The 18607-nt window shown below is 32.3% G+C and overlaps 1 protein-coding gene across 1 annotated transcript in view; it reads left to right on the forward strand.

The window, feature by feature from the left end:
* Erbb4 (erb-b2 receptor tyrosine kinase 4) overlaps positions 1-18607 on the forward strand; it is a 681070-nt gene that overhangs the window by 627936 nt on the left and 34527 nt on the right. The window contains exons 21-25 of the mRNA XM_076866449.2: positions 6048-6203; positions 8342-8417; positions 11539-11685; positions 13757-13854; positions 15291-15461. Of these exons, the coding sequence (XP_076722564.1) occupies positions 6048-6203; positions 8342-8417; positions 11539-11685; positions 13757-13854; positions 15291-15461 (648 nt within the window). The remainder of the gene's footprint in view (positions 1-6047; positions 6204-8341; positions 8418-11538; positions 11686-13756; positions 13855-15290; positions 15462-18607) is intronic.

Below are 18607 nucleotides of genomic sequence, written 5' to 3' on the forward strand. Positions count from 1 at the left end.
GGAAAAAATGCACTCTTGTTAACTCCAGAGATTAATGCCTGTGAGATCTGACTGCAGCTTGAAATTTTTAGCTCCACACACATATTTGATGAAATTGTCGCATGGCCAATATGTGAGAAGCAAATATTTATTGTCAGAAATAGTCCAGTCTCTCTTGACTTCTGTTAGCATCCTGCAGTTGGGAAGAATACATTTCACACTGAATGAAGACATAATAATCATGTTTTTTAGCTAGATAGCTGTGACTCAAATGCCATAAGATTGAAAAGAAGGTCATTTCCATAACTGATATTTTAAAATTATGTCATTTACTGATTTTTTTTCCATAGAGAAGTTCGTGTGAGTTAATTCTAAGCAAAGATTTAAACTTTAAATTCAATTTTCACTGGATTTTCACATCAAAGTGTATTTTTGAAAATCAAAAGCAGAATTTGACTTTTCCTGCTAGTTTATATATACTCGTTTATATATACTATATCTTCTGTGATTCACATTTTAACAGGTGTGAACAAAACGTAAGTGTTATGGTTTCGATGTGAAGTGTCCCCCAAAAGTTTATGGATGAGATAATGCAAGAATTTTCAGAGGTGAAATTATTTAATTATGAGAAGTATAATCCAATCAGTGGGTAGTTCACCGATATATGGATTACCTGTTTGGTAACTGTAGGCAGATAGGGGGTGACTTGTGGGAAGTAGGTCATTGCCGGTGTGAGTTGGACTTTATATTTTGTCTCTGGTGAGCAGAAGTTTCTCTGATTCCTGGTTGCCACATCCTGGGCTGCTTTCCTCTGCTACACCCTTCCACCATGATGTTTTGCCTTGCCTTGGGCCCAGAGTTATGGGGTCAGTGGCCTCTGAAACAGTGAACCAAAACAGACTTTTCTTCCTCTACATTGTTCTTGTCAGGTCTTTTGATCACAGAGATGAAAAATGAAACAATAAGCAATCTTTGAAAACTTATTATGGCATATGAGAGAAGGTATGAAAAATGGTGAAATTATGAATAGTTTAGGTAATTGTAAATTGTGAATATTGGATAAAATCAGTCTTACAGCACTTGGATCATGAAATGGGTAAAATTGCCTTTAAAACATTTACCAAAACCCTCTTCCATGCTGTGTGATAAATAGCAGACTTTGTTATGGTAAATGTACTATTTTATTAACTCATAGAAAACATTCTGAAGCATTGAAGACTTTTAGATCTATCTTGCTTGTGACTTTTATCTTCAATAAGTTCCTGAAATCTTTGATGTATTTATGGAGAGTGTCAAATCCCTTAATATACTCCCTAATTGTTCTTTCTCCTTATATGGCAGATTTCTCAGGTATATCATTATTAAAATGAGATTTCAAATAGTAATAATTCTGAAATTTGTATCCATGAATTTATTATAGTTGGTACGTTATGGGTATATATATATCCCCATTTGCAAACATTTATTGAACACCCACTGAGATATATGAGCTGAGGTTTGATTTTTAAAAAAAAAAATAGACAGTCCAAGTTAATGAGGGTAATTCTTGTCCATTCTAGGACTGTTGATATTTATCTTTGAAGCAATACTAAAAGTTTGCGTGTTCTATACCTACTACATACCAAGTTACTATGTAAGTGCTTTGAGTATACTATTTAATCCTCACAACAACCTGTGGGACAGGTACTGTTCACAGAAAGGTTAAAATAACTTGTTCAGAGTCACACATCTAGAAGATGGCCAAGCTGGGGATTGAACCAGGTGATTGACTCCAGATTCTACACCCATCCCCACTGGACCATCTGCATAATCTGGGATCAAAGTAAGAATGGAGTCTTGAACTTATATAATTAAAATTCCTGCTAAATTAAAAACAGCTCTGCAATTTAACTGGATTTTAAGTATAAATTTTTTATAAATTAATCAACTGCATTATGTGCTAAAATTCATTGAAATCTCTTACTGTATTGTTTTTTCTTAGGAAAAAAATAAGGATCTTTCAAAGTCACAGAATGTAACTATAATTTCTCCATGCCCACATGTCCCTCTGAAGTGTTTAAGGGGGGATAGACTTAAATGTGTAGGCTCCAGAGTCCCACAGCAAGAGATCAAATCCCACTTCTAACACTCATTAGCTGCATGAGTTGGAACAAGTAAAATTATCTCTATTAGCCTGAACTTTCTCATATTTATAATGAGATTGAAAATAGTGTGTATTTCATAGGATTATTTTAACTAACCAAAGTAGAAGCATTCTGTTGGTGCCTGCTGTGTCCCAAATTCTGGTCAATGTTAGCTGTGGTATATAGGCAGTCCCATCAGGTACCCTACCTGGCCTGGCCTGGTCATGGGAGCTGCTCTGGGGTAGGGAAGATTTCTCTTTCTACTAGTACAACATCTCTCTACCATAATGAATGTTTTTTTTTTTTTTTATTAATCCTCAAACTTCCAGGGACTTCATTCAGTTTATATTTATTATTTCTTCTTCAAGCAACTGTCTACCTCCTTAGTACATCACACTTTTAATCTTAAGAGGGATTTCATTTTGAAGGAATCTAGTAGAAAATGTGACCTTAATGAGATATTTCAGTAAGAAAATTTTGTCTTAATGACTTGTTTTGTGAAGTAACCTTTTAAGAAAAATCCAAAGACTATTCAACCTTCTAATTCTAGGTGTTAAAGTGGGCCAAAAGTGGCAGTCATATTAAAGATTTGAAAGTATGTCTCTGCACAATGATATTTTTTGGTTACAAAGCAACTGTTCAAACCTTTTTAGACAGTTTGGTAATGATATGCAATTCTGTTTTCTTTTTTTAAATTGCTATTAATGATGACCAGGTTGGTGAAGAAAATTATATAGACTGGTCATTGGATTGAATTCTTGTTATTTTGAAGAAATTACTTTTTCTGGACAAATGATATGAAGGTTAAAGATAGTGTATCACCTACTGAAGTTTTGCATTTGGAATACCAAAGAACTATTAGAATTTTGGAAATTTTGTTTGTATTATGGAATGTCATTACAGTATCTTTGTTTGGGCCACTATGACAAAATACAAAACGGAGTGACTTAAAAACAACAGATTTTTTTTTTTTTTTTCTTATAATGCTGGAGGCTAGCAAGTCCAAGGTCAAGTTGCCCACCAATTTGGTGTCTGGTGTGGACCCACTTCCTGATTGCTTATAGGACTGAAAAAGCTAAGGATCTCTCTGAGGTCATTCATACCATTCTTAAGGGCTCTCAAAGTCCTCATCTCTTAATATTATCACATTTTAGGGTGGGATTTCAACAGATGAATTTGGAAGGGGCACTAACATTCATACCATTACGTTTCTTGCAGAATGTTAGTTCTCTGTTGGTAAAATATATATTACTATTCTTGTACATGTTTAAGAAACAAATTGCTTTTCTATTACAATGCTATTTAGTTCAAGGAATCATTATCCACCTAAATAACAAAGTCTAAAAAAACAATTATTCTCAGTTTACTTGTCCTTCATTTTTCAATCAGTTACCAAGGATGATCATTTTATTTTGCAAATACACCTTGGAATTATCCTCTCTGTAGTATTCCTTCTGGCCTAGTTTAGAAGACTCATACTCATTATGAGCCAGAGTATCATAAATGATACAAGCAAACTTCCTGAAAAGTAATAGTGAGTGGTAGGATCCTGGCAAACTAGAGATCAGATGTCCTAAAGGGTGCTCAGCTAGAGAGAGTGAGTGACTCCCTGCCCCGTGTGGAGACTCAATTTAAAAAGTCTGAAAGTGGATGTAACTCATGGACTGCCAGCTTTCAAACTGAACTTTACATCATAGTCAGTTTTCTTCTGTACTGTGGCTACATTTGTGGCTAATCCATCCTCTGGTTCTGGCATCAGAGGAATGTTTTCAAGATTCTAATGCAAATTGGGTCACTCCCCGTTTATAACAGCTTTCTCATTACTGAGATGTATACTGTATAAAACAAAAATCAAAGTTCTCTCCCTTGACGTGTAAGGGGCCCTTCTTGGATCTGGCCTGTTTGTATCTTTTCCATCTCACTACTTATCTCTACCCCTCTCTCATGTACTGTGATCCAGAAATACAGAATTATATAGCTTTATCCAAGTACACAGTTTACTGAGGTCCATGCTTATTCTTTCGGCCTGCAGTCTTGTTCCCTAAACCTTACTTAGGTGTGGGGACCTTTCCTCTCAAGCACACTTGCTAAGCAATACTGAAAAAAATTCTCAGAATACAGCTGTCCTTAAATGCCTTGCACGTATCACAGAAATTCATTTGAGTTTTTATTCATATCTTCCCACTTCATTAATTAGCATCTGTCTTCTTTAATGCATACGCCTTACCTGACTCCCTGTTATCTCCCCAGAGTCTTGCAATATTGGGGAACATTGTATGTGTTAAGACATGTATGGACCTATCTTAACTTGTGGCCAACACACTTTCTATATTCTGATGTGCAGGTGTTAAGAAACAGAATGATGGATGTTTTGTGGACATTTCTTAAAGGGACAAATAATTTAGGGGGACATAAAAATACTCTATCTCCAAAGTGATAGATTTATTTATTTTGATTCAGAGTCATATAAAGGTTATATGTGCTCAGATTCACCTTATTTTAGGAATTTTCAATGGGGTATACTCAAAGAGAAAGTACTATGTAGGAAAGAGGGCAAAAATGCCATAAATATCATTTGTGGGTTGATTTCAGAAAACACTAATACATATGATGTCACCTAACTGTTGACTGATTGGCCCATAGCAGGTGGCATCTCCATCTCCACCAGTTGTATTTAATGGGCATTTATATAGTTTGGTCCATGATGCTGTTTGAAGCAATCTTCTCTCTACACTGCATCATGTATACGGTTCATAATTTTTTGATCTATGTGATTTATGTGTCTGTTTTCCACAGCTTTTGTTTTGGTATCAGAAACCATTAATCCTTCAAAGTCCTGCAGTTTTAATGTTAACCGCCAACCGCATTGATTTGCAATTGGCATGAGAGTATGCCTCAACCATTGTATAATTCTGATCTATTTGTGAATGATGACTTTTTTTGACAATGAAATTGTTGACTATAGAATTTTCCTTAATACTTCAATAAAAGTACATTCACTCTAATCTAAGTTATGCCTCTGAGTTGAATGTCTTGCTTTTACATGAAATTTTTACTTAAGAGTAGTGTTTAATAGCTCTAAGTCTCCCCACCACTGAGGTACAATTAATAAACTAATTATTACTAGTATGGATCACTACTTTTATGAATTCACATAGATATTAATATATACTTTATATAAATAACACGTGTATGTATGTATGGGGGAGTCAGCTATTATATCTTGTTAGCAATCAGCAATGGATTTTATTTTTGATTTCTTTCTAAGGTTTTGAAGATAACATGTTAAAGTCTAATTGTGATTCTTTATGAGCTGTGTAATTCAACCCATGGGTTCTTATAATAACAACGAATGTCACAGAAGCTTTTTAAAAAATTATATACTTTCAAGACCCCAAGGGTATACTTCATCCTGTGCATACATAATAAGAATAATATCATTCTTCAGCCTTAATAGAATCTGTGATGGAGATTCTGGAACCATTAAGGCCCAAATGAAATATTTTTAAAAGTTATTGAGAGATGTATTTGTTTTGAGTGAGTGTGCAAGGCAAAATGACATTAAGCTGAATCTATGGAGAAAAAATGGTGAGGAATATGTGGGTCAGTACAAGTATATGTGAGCTGACCTGCTAAGACACCTACACACCTCAAAAATGAAGGGATTGCAAATGGGTATCTGGTCTCTGAGGAGAACAATCTGACATTCAGTTCATGGTCAGGTGATTCAGTTTACTTTAGACGACTTTAGGAGGAAAGGCAAAAAGATAGCTGCTCCTCTCCCCAAAGTTTTCTTTAATTCTGAAAATATTTCAGAATACTGGTTTCACTTAAAAAAAAAAAGAAAAAGAAACACTTTCAATTAAATGCTAAGAGATTCCTTCTTAGAATATGGAAAAAGCTGGGCGTTAACTAACCGTCTTAGTGGATTTTGATGTTTTTCAGGGAATGATGTACCTAGAAGAAAGACGGCTTGTTCATCGCGACTTGGCAGCTCGCAATGTGTTAGTGAAATCTCCAAACCATGTGAAAATCACAGATTTTGGACTAGCCAGACTCTTGGAAGGAGATGAAAAAGAATATAATGCTGATGGAGGAAAGGTAGGTATCTTTTTGAAAACAATATTGATTGAAAATACAATGGTATTTTCAAATGGTATCCTTTTATCTTCTTTTATTTATTTATGTTTTTTAGGAAGAAACCAGTTAGCCTGAGATTTAGGAGATTATAACCCAGTTCTATCACTTGTCCTTATTCCTGCTCTGGGTCAAATATATATATATATATATTTTTTTTTCCAAAAATATAAAAAATATAAATCCAAAAATATAAGTATTTTGCAATGATAGGCTTCCAAGTGCTTAACGTTGATTTTTTTTTACCCTAAATGCTTATATGCCTGCTACATTTCAAATCTTATCAAAAGGTGAAATAGAAAAAAGAAAAAAAAAACTCTTCCGTTTTGAGGTTTATCTGGCTTTCCTTGATTTTAAGAACATATTTTGACTTTTCACTACCAAACTGCAGTAGTTTGGGATCTCAACTTTGAAGTTCACTACAAGATTGCACAGGAGAAAAAGTCTATAAATCACATGACTTCACTTGTCTTAGGAACATACAGCTGTAAGATTTGTCTAAAGCAAGATTCATTACAGCTTTAAATGCCTGGTAACCATTAAGTCTTTATCAAGCCACCTGTGATTTAAACTTACTTCCTTAACACAATGTCTGTAGTCCATAAACTCAGTTAACTCCTTGCCCATAGGGAAATCATTTTCAATGTGTCTCCTGTTCCCTTTCACTGAATACCATGATTCTGTCATGGAGTTACCTTGATGTCACCTTGGTGAGCAGCCAACCTCATGATTTCAAAGGCCTATTTAGTTTTAAGCTTTCAACTGCGAAGTAGAAGTGTTTGTCTTTATTCCATAGAATCTAATTATATTCCCAGACATATAATGCTGCCCTTCAGGTTGAAATGCATTCTGCTGACCCATCAACAGCAGAGTATGTGGGTTGAGTTGTTTTTCTTGTAGTGATGATGGATTTGTGCTGATCCTCTCACTTTTTTGTTTTTTTTTAATATACTAGTTCCTGTTTTGAAACGGTACAGATTTTCAGTACTGGCTAACCCAGACAAGGGAGGTCATTTGCTGGGGAACAAAGCAAAGCTAACTTTGAAATTCATGATTTTAAACAAATTTAGTGACCGACTTACATAAGAGAGGAAGAGGTAAGTGTAGAAAGGATTCATTGTATTCCTAGCTCAAATTATGTCTGGAGTGAAAAGGGATAATTGAAAATGTAAGACATCCCATTTTTTAAGAAAAAATATAACATGAACACATTTTTAAGAAGCACACCATATTAGAGGTTGGATTTGGTATGTGGGTCATAATATGAACTCATAACTAGTAAAGTAAGTAACTTATTTTAATTTTAACTCATAACTAATAAGAAAGTTGTCCCTATTTTATTATTTTACTTTTTTATTATATGTTTTAGTCAGCTTTGTTCATTGCTGTGACCAAAGATCTAACAAGAACAATTTTAAGGAGGAAAAGTTTAGTTGGGGGCTTGTGGTTACAGAGGTCTCAATTCATAGGAGGCTGACTCCATTTCTTGGGGCCTGACATGAGGCAGAAAATCATGGTGGATGCATGTGGCAGAGGAAAGCACCTGGGAACATGGCACCAGGAAGGAGGAAGAGAGGAAGAGAGGAAGAGAGAGAGAGAGAGAGAGAGACAGACAGACCGAGACCACGTACTCTGCTCAACAGGGGCAAAATATAAACCACAAAGACATGCCCTAGGGATCCACTCTCTCTAGCCACACTCTACCAGCTTTCAGTTACCATCCAATTAATCCTTGATTTATTGCCTAAATCAGTGGATTAACACACCGATTATGTTAAGGCTCTTATAACCCAATTATTTCATCTCTAAACACTTTTGCATTGACTAACACATGAGCTTTCAGGGGCTACCTCATATTTAAACATGTATATGAAGCTTTTCTTTAAAAAAATAAGTATAATACTTTAGGGACAATTTCACAGAATCTTTGAATTAATTCACTTTGTAAATTTCAATCCATTTTTCTATCTTGAAAAATAACCTATTAAAATTTATATCTATAAACACACAAAGAATATAATTGATCAAATTCAGAGCTTCAGATTTATTATGTATATAAATTGCATTTTTATATAAAACTTTCACTTCTTATTTCTTTACAGATGCCAATTAAATGGATGGCACTGGAGTGTATACATTATAGAAAATTCACCCACCAGAGTGACGTTTGGAGCTATGGTAAATAAATCTTCCTTATGAATTAAGGTTTTTAAGTCAAAAATAAATACATTCAGTTCATGTAAAATATCCTAAGTCAAAGTATTTTATTGTGTTAAAACTATCTATTTATAGGCCTCATTTCCAAAAGAAATTAATTTATTTAAAAATGCAAAAGAAAAATACTGTAAAGAGAGTACTTTTTATTTTTTTTATTTTTTAATTACATGGTCTTCTAAAATGGAAAATGTTGATATCTCTGCCATCAGCTCCGGTTTGGTAGCAACTGTCTGATCATTTTTACTGAAAACAAATACAAAAACAAAACTCGGCCAATTTTAGTTTAGGGATAATTTCACAGAATCTCATGGTGTTAATTTTCAACAATTCTTTGAAAATATAATTCTGAATGCAAAGAATGTTGAAGGACAAAATAAAAACATTGACAGCTTTTTGTTTTCCTTTTTGCTATGGGAATTTCTGTTCTATGGTAGAAAATTTAGAGATTATGGTCATAACAATTAACAATTACTGAAAACAGAGGTAAGAGAGGAGACTTCTAATTGCAACTTCAGTTTTAATTTACAAACAACTTTTGGAGTAATAGAAACATTATAGAGTGAATAATATGAATTCGTAAAGATTGGTATTTATTAATTAGAACATTTCTTTCATTGTGTTTAACTCAGTGGTTATGATGAGCTCTTCGGCATCTATCTGGCTCCTTACAACTTGGTCTGCTTACCACTTAGCAAGAGTTAAGGACTTTTCTGAGTTTGAATATGGCATAAAAAATAGCATTTATTTAAAATAAAAAGCACCAAAATGCCTATTTAAATGAAAAGTGTAATGGTGGGATATAAAGATCTGGTACAATTTGTTTTACTCAAATTTAAGCTTACTTTTAAGTTTTCATTAAAAATAAAATATTTAGACCATTTAATTACTAAAGAACTCACAACTCTTCTGTAGAAAAGAAATTCATTATTCCTAAAAAACTACTTAAAACATTTCAATAAAATGTGTCTCCCCTGTGTATGCCATAGGAAGTATGTAAATTTCAAAAAGACTGCACATATTCTACTTTTCTTAGAAGTATAAATGTGTGTTTGAAGTTTAGGCAAATATAAGAGAAGAGCCTGGCAAAATTTAGTAGATGTGCTACTTAACTGCAAGTGATGGATAGAAGAGCAAATCTATCACATATATGATAGACATTTTATATAATGCAGATTAGCATACAGATTATTATTTATGTATTACATGATAGCATAAATACATGATCTGGATAGATTTATAAATTATGTATCACAGAAGATTTATGTATGTTCTTATGTATATTAGTATAATATACACATAGGCTTTTTTCTATTTCTTTTCTTTTTGTACTTTATTTTCCATGAATTAGATGTGATAATTTGCTGGAGGCAAATTTTAAATGATATTAAAATAAGCCAACAAAAAATGTTGGCAGAACTGTCATAATTTTAATAATAAAGTGTGTCTTTGAAGAAAATCCTGTTACTTGGCCTATACTAGTTTTCTGCATGTTATGTTTCTAAAAATCTCACGTTGTTTAGTAAAAATGAAGAAGTGGAGATACAGTATTCTGTTATGAAACACAGCCCAGGTCGTCAATATATATTCATCAGGCACTTTAAGCTTCTTATGATATATCATAAGTGATTGCAAAGGCATAAAAGGCAGAGAAAGCTACATAATCTTGTTTATAGTACACCTCTATGGGAAATTATCACTGGCTGCATCTTTATATTTATAAAAATGTGCATCAGCTATGATGATATATATATCTTCAGGTGATGGAGCTGCAGTATATGTTTTTAAGCTGTTTCTGATTGAATTTTTCTGAGATTGTCCTTTTCCATGAAGCCATCCTTATTTAACACTTATTTTGTCATCACCCTACCAAGAAAGGATTGGATTGTTCTTATAAGTGGGGGTTTGAGTTTCAGCTTTTACGTTTGTATATATGCTTCTGTCAATTATATATTTTTATTTGTAATTGCTGTGCAGTTTGCTTTTGTTGTAAGTTCTAATAGAGATGTGAGAGTATCTATTCTGACTTTTATAACTGCCTACTTGAGTTAATAAAATGTAATCATTAAATGCATATTATATGAGTATGACTAACTAGAAATGTACAACCATTCATTCCAGTTGGCAGCAGAGAAGAAAACATAGCCTTACCTAATGGATTTTTAAAATGTATCTGTCTGTATGCATCAATCAAACTCAGGTTGTAGTATTATTGTGCCCACCTATTTACAATTTAAAAATCTTTATCCCTAAGAAAAATGTATCTTTAAGTATGTGGTTGCTTATTATATCATAAGAAAGAGTTCTTTAGTATACATATTATTGCCTGAATCAGAATTACTATTCTTATCAAAACAGGTTGTTTGAATGCTTTTAGTATATTTTTTCCAGAAGAATCAGTGTCTACAGTGGCTCAAGAAAGTAATTTCATTATGCAAAGAATAAACTATTCTTGATTACTTTCCATTTTTTGGATGCCCACTTTTTACGTATTATATCTTACATATGAATTGATCCCTGCATTTTGGTTCTCATGTGATAAATGACTTAATATGCTTTATTCTACTTTTTTTCTTTGTTAGTGAAAAGATGAGCCATAGTTCTTTACTGTGGCATAAGAAAATTATTCTAAAATCTTTGCTTAACTAACTGTTAAGGCTTTTATAGAAAAGGGCTAAATTTTGAGATTTAAAAATCAATTTCAATTTTTCCTGAAATCATTTTTATTTGATGAGCTGAACACATATTTATACAATAAATAAATTGTATTCTGAGCTGTAACATAACTTGGGTCAGCAAACATTAGCATTATTTATCAGTAGAAATGGGAATAGATTTTACATTCTGACATCAACTCTAAATCACCTCTACTAGGCATTAACATTAAAAATTCCAAAACAGTAATAAGAGAATCAAATTCTCCCACAAAGATTTTAGCACTTAGTAAATGCAGGAATCTGAAGAACCTTTTTAAACTTTCTTTTGATTGACCTTTAGGGAGCATTCTTTTGCCACTTGACATATTGCTTGTTTGTTTGAATTATGTTGTCAGTATGCTTATGGAAGAATTTTATCTCCAATTTAGGAGTCACTATATGGGAACTGATGACCTTTGGAGGGAAACCCTATGATGGAATTCCAACTCGAGAAATTCCTGATTTATTAGAGAAAGGAGAACGTTTGCCTCAACCTCCTATCTGCACCATTGACGTTTACATGGTCATGGTCAAATGTAAGAGTGCGAAATAATTTTATAGTCATTATCACTGTTCTTAATAAAATAATAGTAGAGCGTATACTAGAGTATAATGTTTCTCTGTATTGGAGAACAGAAGAGTTGAAAAATCACTGATGGAGCATGTAAACACCTGTTTGCTGTAATTATTAATACACAGTAATATCATGCTTCCCTACTGTGAAGTCAAAGTTAGATGACTCTAACTATTCTTAAATCTTATAATTTTCAGAACTACCTACCATAAAGAAATATAATTAGTTACAACGTTGTTAGTGGTAACATTAATGTTAGTAATCTTTAAGGGAGTATGTCAGACTAAAATTAATGATCTAAACAAAGAAAGCTTGAAACTGATAGTTTAAAAAATGAACTAAATGGAAATAGGTTTGTCAGTTTTTTTAGTCAGAGCAAATTATCCAAGTAGGGTGGGAAGTAGAAGACATGTCTCTACATTCAGCTAAAATGATTAGGAATGTTTATTTTCATCAACTTGATCATCTGTTTACATCAAACTCTTACTTTTCTTTCCCCTTACTATGCCCCAGACACATATGTATTATAAATGTGTTCTGGAAGTCTAGGCCCTTAATTTAAATAGAATTAGGGAAGTCTCTGGAGTTCCAGACTTAATTTAAGTGAGATTAACAGGAACAGTCTCTCTTGCATAATCTGGGGTTTTCCCCTTTTGAAATACACAGTGTTAGCAAAGGAACCAATTGGTGAAGGTGAATAAGCACCTTATTAATAAGAGACTTTGGACCCAGGTCTACTCAAATTTATATTCATGACATGCGTGATGCATTCTGACAGTGAGGCAAGAAATAAAAACTGTTCTTTACAGTTCAGGTCAGCATGCCCTTTTTTCTAAGCACAGTTCTATTTACTCAATATTTATAGAGGACCACATATCTCACAGTGAAGTTAACCTTTTTTTGTCTCTAAGAGTTCCATAAACAACTATTTTTTCATGAACATCTCAGTAATAATAAGCATTTCTTTAAAATGAATATATAGAAAATGTACAGTGTTTGAGTTTTGTTAAGAAAAAAAGTAGGTGACATCAATGATACATAAAATGATACCCAAAGAATTCCCAGAACAGGAATAAAAATTGAACCCCAGAATAGGAGAAACAGTCTTTATAGTTTTATTCAATCAAACATGGCTTGGTAAATGTCCAGAGAAGAAAGTATTAAAACATGCAAGCATTATATAATTTGATCCCATAACCAGAATAGGAGATGATTTAGATACTCTGATGAAATGATGTAAAATTAGGCAAAATTTTTACCTTATTAAGCTAACTCTACTGGGAATTTTACCTCCCCCACCCCATGAATTTTAATACTTTAGAAGAGAATCATTTGACCAAAAAAAAAAAAAAAATCAAGGAAAGCTGATGCTTTTATTCTTGTCTTATCATCCTCTAAATAGCATCTAGAAAGATAAGATCCATTTTATCTAGACTCCCAGCTAAATAATAATGTATACCTTAGAAACTGCTGATAGTATTTTTATGCAGGAAAGGTTAGTACCAAGATAAGCTAATGGTTATTGTTGGACAAACATTACCAATATTTTACATTCTTTCTTTTCCCCACCAGGAAAAAGTGGCACAAAACTTACTTTCAGTTTCTTTTTCCTCTCTCTGTTCAGTGATCAGTATTGCACCAAATGTTTTCTCTCTTGTCATTCCTGATACAAAATGATAAATTATATTCCAATCACCTCATCTATAATCAACAAAGTTTCAAAAAATTATCTCCACACCCAAAACAACAACAAAAATCTGATTTTCCATAACTTCTCATAGTTAGTCTGCATTCTGTTTTCTAAGAAGAAAATAAAAATTTTAAATATTTCATCTGATATTTTATAGTATATGACAGTAAGTGATGAGTATCAACAAACTGAGTTCTTTCACTAGCCTCCTTCATTTTTTCAGATCATTATTATTATTAAAACAATATTTTCACACTTTAGCCTATATTTTCACAAAATTTAAATGTCACTGCTTTTTTCAAATATGGATATGCTGACACTTTTATTGTGTGTAAATTTCCAGGCTGGATGATTGACGCTGACAGTAGACCTAAATTTAAGGAGCTGGCTGCCGAATTTTCAAGGATGGCTCGAGATCCTCAAAGATATCTTGTTATTCAGGTTAGTACACTTGACTTTGTTTTTAAGACTATCCCCCTGGCAAATGCACTGCAAAATATGACAATCTCAACTTTAGTGCTCCAGACCACTAACATTAATTAAGTGTGTTATGGTGTGAAACAACTTATACAAAAGAACTCTTTACCTGATGTCAGATCCACCTCTCAGAGTCTTCCCCTACTGCTCTAATGAATGCTATTGAACAGCCAAATGATTATGATGACCCATATATGTAAAAAGGTTTTATCCTCAGAAAAACCTTCTATCACTCTGCTTTTTATTAGTATTCTGTACAACTCATGATCATTATTGTAATCTTTCTTTTATAGAATCAAAGGATGATGGATTTTTATTTTAATCAGAGAAAAATGAATCAAAAATTTACAAATAGTAACATTTAGTTTCCTAGAAAAATGTCTTACAATATATTTTTATATTTGCAGAAACATGCAGCATCCAAGAAAAAACTCAATTCAAATAATTTGATGCACATATGAACTAAATAATAGACTAAAAGATCATTTTATGTTTAACAACAAACATACTTTTGTAATCTTTAGTCAAGAGCAAATTATCTGGGTTGTATGATTTAAAAAATGGATTGTATGATTTAAAAAATTCTAATTTATCTATGATATTTTTTCACCCAAAACATAAACAAATGAATCTTTGATACACTGAATTATATTTTCTTATTAAAACTAAGGAGTCTTTATTTCCCTATCAATACTCTTACATTAAGATCAAAGTCACCCTTTAAAGTTAATGATGTCTAGTTATTTTCCCAAAAATTAACCTTTATGAACTGATTTTTTATTAAAAAAACATACAATTTTGAAAAATAAAAAAAAAAGAAAGAAAGAAAGTGACAAGAAAGGGTTTTTTGACACTATAAAAAGGGTTTTGGTGTCTCTCCCATACCCGTTGATTCTCTTCGCCATTTGTGCCGTGACTTTGAATGCTATCACTTTGACCCTGTGGCCATCGTTCATACCATATAACAAATCACAGAGCTTCTGTATCCTAATAACTGTACAGCATCAAACCAACTACATAAAATTAAGATTGATAAATCGATTGCCCTTTACTATTGATTCTTAAAGTCCAGCCCACCTACCATCTTGACAAAGAACCCTTAGCCTCAGATCTGAAGTGGATTTTCCCTCTCTAAAACATCTATAGCATTCTGTTTTATTCCTTTCTGATGTCATTCATCACATTCTTCTTGTATTAAATTTATTTATCTTACAGTGTCATACCTAAACATATTATAGGCTTCTTTATGGCTGAAGTGTGCCAAAGAATTATCTCCTGAAATGTATACATGGATTTTTCAACAGTTGTTTGGCTCTTACATAACTTTGCTACAGAGACCACATATTTAAAATGAAGAGAAGGATCATGTATTTTATGTGTCTGATGGGCAATTCTTTCAGGGTGATGATCGTATGAAGCTTCCCAGTCCAAATGACAGCAAGTTCTTTCAGAATCTCTTGGATGAAGAGGACTTGGAAGATATGATGGATGCTGAGGAATACCTGGTCCCCCAGGCTTTCAACATCCCTCCCCCCATCTATACTTCCAGAGCAAGAATTGACTCAAATAGGGTAAGAATCAATTACATGCATGTCTCAGAAGTAAAATCCTATGAACATATTATTAGTGCTAAAATTTCAAAATAACTCGATAGCTAAAATAATTTTGATTTCTAAAGACATACCAACACCACCAAAGATGTACCATGCTTTCCATATACATAATTAATTTTGGAAGACAAGCATAAATAATTCAATGTGTACTCTGAAATACCTCAAAATTTCAAAAGAAGAAAAGTTTTACTCATGTTACTTAAAATGGATCTTAATTTTTTAAAAGCCAATTCAAATTTATAAAACTGTATATGTATTTAAATAATACAAATTCTTACCAAATACACTGTTTTGTTAATAAAAATGATATGACTCAATGGTCAAGAAGTAATACTAGTATAACTCTCACTTATTTAGGAAGCATTAAATATTTTCTGTCAAATTGAAATATACAGAAAACTATAATTCTTTGATCTAAATCATTCATATTAGAGGATATCAGAATAATTTCTAAAACAGACTTAAGTTTTGGGAGAAGCTTCTGAAAATAATTTACGTGTGTTTCAATGTGGTTTCCTCTTTGTATGAATACTATTTTTCTCTAAGGGTCATCAAATTCATGTTTGTTCATTTGTTTATTTTTAAAAATTCTTTTATCATTCATGCAACATGTATTAAGTGTTTTTGCATAAGAAGCACTAGTACACATTTGAGAGTCAAAGAATTTTGACATAAATTCTGCCTTCAAAGAGGGTCCAGGCTAATTAAAGAGTCACACAGCTACAGAGGTGGAGGACTTCATGATAAATGCTGTAATCAAGTGTTCATTGACCATTATGGAGAATGGAGAAGCAGTAAATTTATTTCTGTAATCAGTGTCTTCCACTGATAACCATGTGATGCTTAACTTTTTTTTTTCTAGGAAGCTACTCATTCTCTTCTCCTCCATCTCAGAACATTATCATAGCTGTAAAACCAAATAGTATCTCATTTTTCTTGACCATAGGCATAAAGAAATTTTTAACTTGCCGTTACTTCTCTAAAATGAAGTTCTTTACTTTTTTCAGATTGACAGCAATAATAATAAAGTAATGCTTGCCCTTTGTTTACTACTCAACACATAAATGTTAATCCTCTTAACATTTACAACAACCCAGAGGTTCAATTTTTTATTACGCCCATCTTACAAATGAGGACACTTGCCACAGAGAAGTTAGGTGATTTGTCTAGTTTACACAGTTACCCATTAGAAGAGCAGAATTCTATGTAAGCTACTTGCCTGTACTGTACTGTTCTATGGCTTTAAAATGATTGGAATGTCTTTATTTACATGATTTGATTGTTAATCTTGGCTTCAACCCCAGAATCTGGGAGTTGTCTTATTTGAGAAATTCCTCAGTGATTTTCTTATCAAATGTGTACCTCAACCTTTCACCCTCCTGCCTCCATTTAAAAAAGTCTCAATTAATTTTTCTTTTCTATAAAATATATGTTATTGTAGAGCAAGCTGAAAATTATATCACATGGCTAATGGAGAACAGATTAGTAAAAGTTTTAAATATTTGATCCACTGGTATATAATGAAAATCACTCTCTATATAGGTAGGAGCATTTTTAAGATATATCAGGGAGACACATTTTCCTTTCTGTACTTTGCAAAATGACCAAATTATTCCCTTGTTTTTATAACTTAAGATGGAAAATTCATTGCTTTTTAATACATTAGTGACATTTTAAGGAAACAGTTTGTGAAAGTGAAATTCTTGAGAACCTGAAATGTTTTTCTTATAGTTCTCAAGTTCTAAGTTTTTGTTCATTTTAGTTTATAATGCTCAAAGCCAGGAATTCTTAGTAAATAAGTTTGAGCTACCTAGAGTTAACAATATAAACTAGAAGTCATAGGAGGACTTATTTGACCCTTATCATCTTTTCTTACTCTGCATCTTTATTTAAACAAAATTATCTATAAATTTCTTTTTACTTTTTCAGTTCACAGTATAGGAATTGTGCTTAAATATCATTATATTTTTCAGTTACTAAAAATTCTTAGTAGTCATCTATATTGTCCTAATTTTTAATTTCTGGCTTTATGTAATTTTATGGCAAATTCTAATCTATATGAATATCATTCCATCTCCTTAATTTTCTAAGACTAAGTTATGTTATTTTTATACTCAGGATACAATTACTTCAATTTGGGGTTGTGTGGCCAAATTATCTCCTAAGGGAACCCCTGAAATTTTGATCAATTGTTTCTTAAGTATGTTTGGTAGAGTAAAACTAAATAACAATTCAGTTTTTAAATGTAGACCTTATTGCCCACAGTCTAGAAGCTTTTAGTTAATGTTTTTTCAACTTTGAAATAGACAGTATGATATCTATCTGATGTTAGTGTTATGCAATGAACTTCTAAAAATCACAGTTTCTGTTAAGTGACAGGCAAATAAATATTACCTTCATTTTAGAATTACCCGCATTTTATTTTTTGTCAGTATCATATATCATAAATAATCATACTTTCTTATTAGGTTTTCTACTCATTACCTGTGAAAAACCTGTTGATGTAATCACAATTGGACAAGAAAACTATTTCTGTTGATATGTTCTAATATCAACTAAATTTTATGTGTATTTTGATAAGTAGTAACTTTAAGGCTATGAGTATATTCAAAATACATTGTTGACATTTGTCCAGAAAGTTGATGAAAGTAATTGCAAATAATGCTAGAAAACACTTATTAAAATTATAGCTGATATCATTATCATTATACATGTTTTTGCTATTATTTTGAACTTTTTGTCAAAATAATGTATACTAAACACTTAATCTACCATGATGTAAAAAGGAAAACATGAGGAGCTATTTAACTTTTGCAACCTTTAGTTCTCTGAATTCATAAAATGGGTATTTAAAAAGTTTCTTACAGAATGTTGTGAAGATTAACTTTTGAGCATGTGTGAGCATAATTGCCTTTTGATGAACCTGTGGGTGATTCTCAGTAGTGTGGAAATAAATGAAAATACCTGCCGTCAGCATTGCTATAGCAAGAATCAACTACCATCATTTGCATTTTAGCAGAAGCTAAGAGGCAGAGAAGTAGGAAAGCTTTGTAGGGTTATAGGAAAGGATTCAGGTCTAGAGAAGCTGTAGGCAGGCTAATTAG

The sequence above is a fragment of the Callospermophilus lateralis genome, chromosome 9, assembly GCF_048772815.1.
Source record: "Callospermophilus lateralis isolate mCalLat2 chromosome 9, mCalLat2.hap1, whole genome shotgun sequence".
Classification (NCBI taxonomy): Eukaryota; Metazoa; Chordata; class Mammalia; order Rodentia; family Sciuridae; genus Callospermophilus; species Callospermophilus lateralis.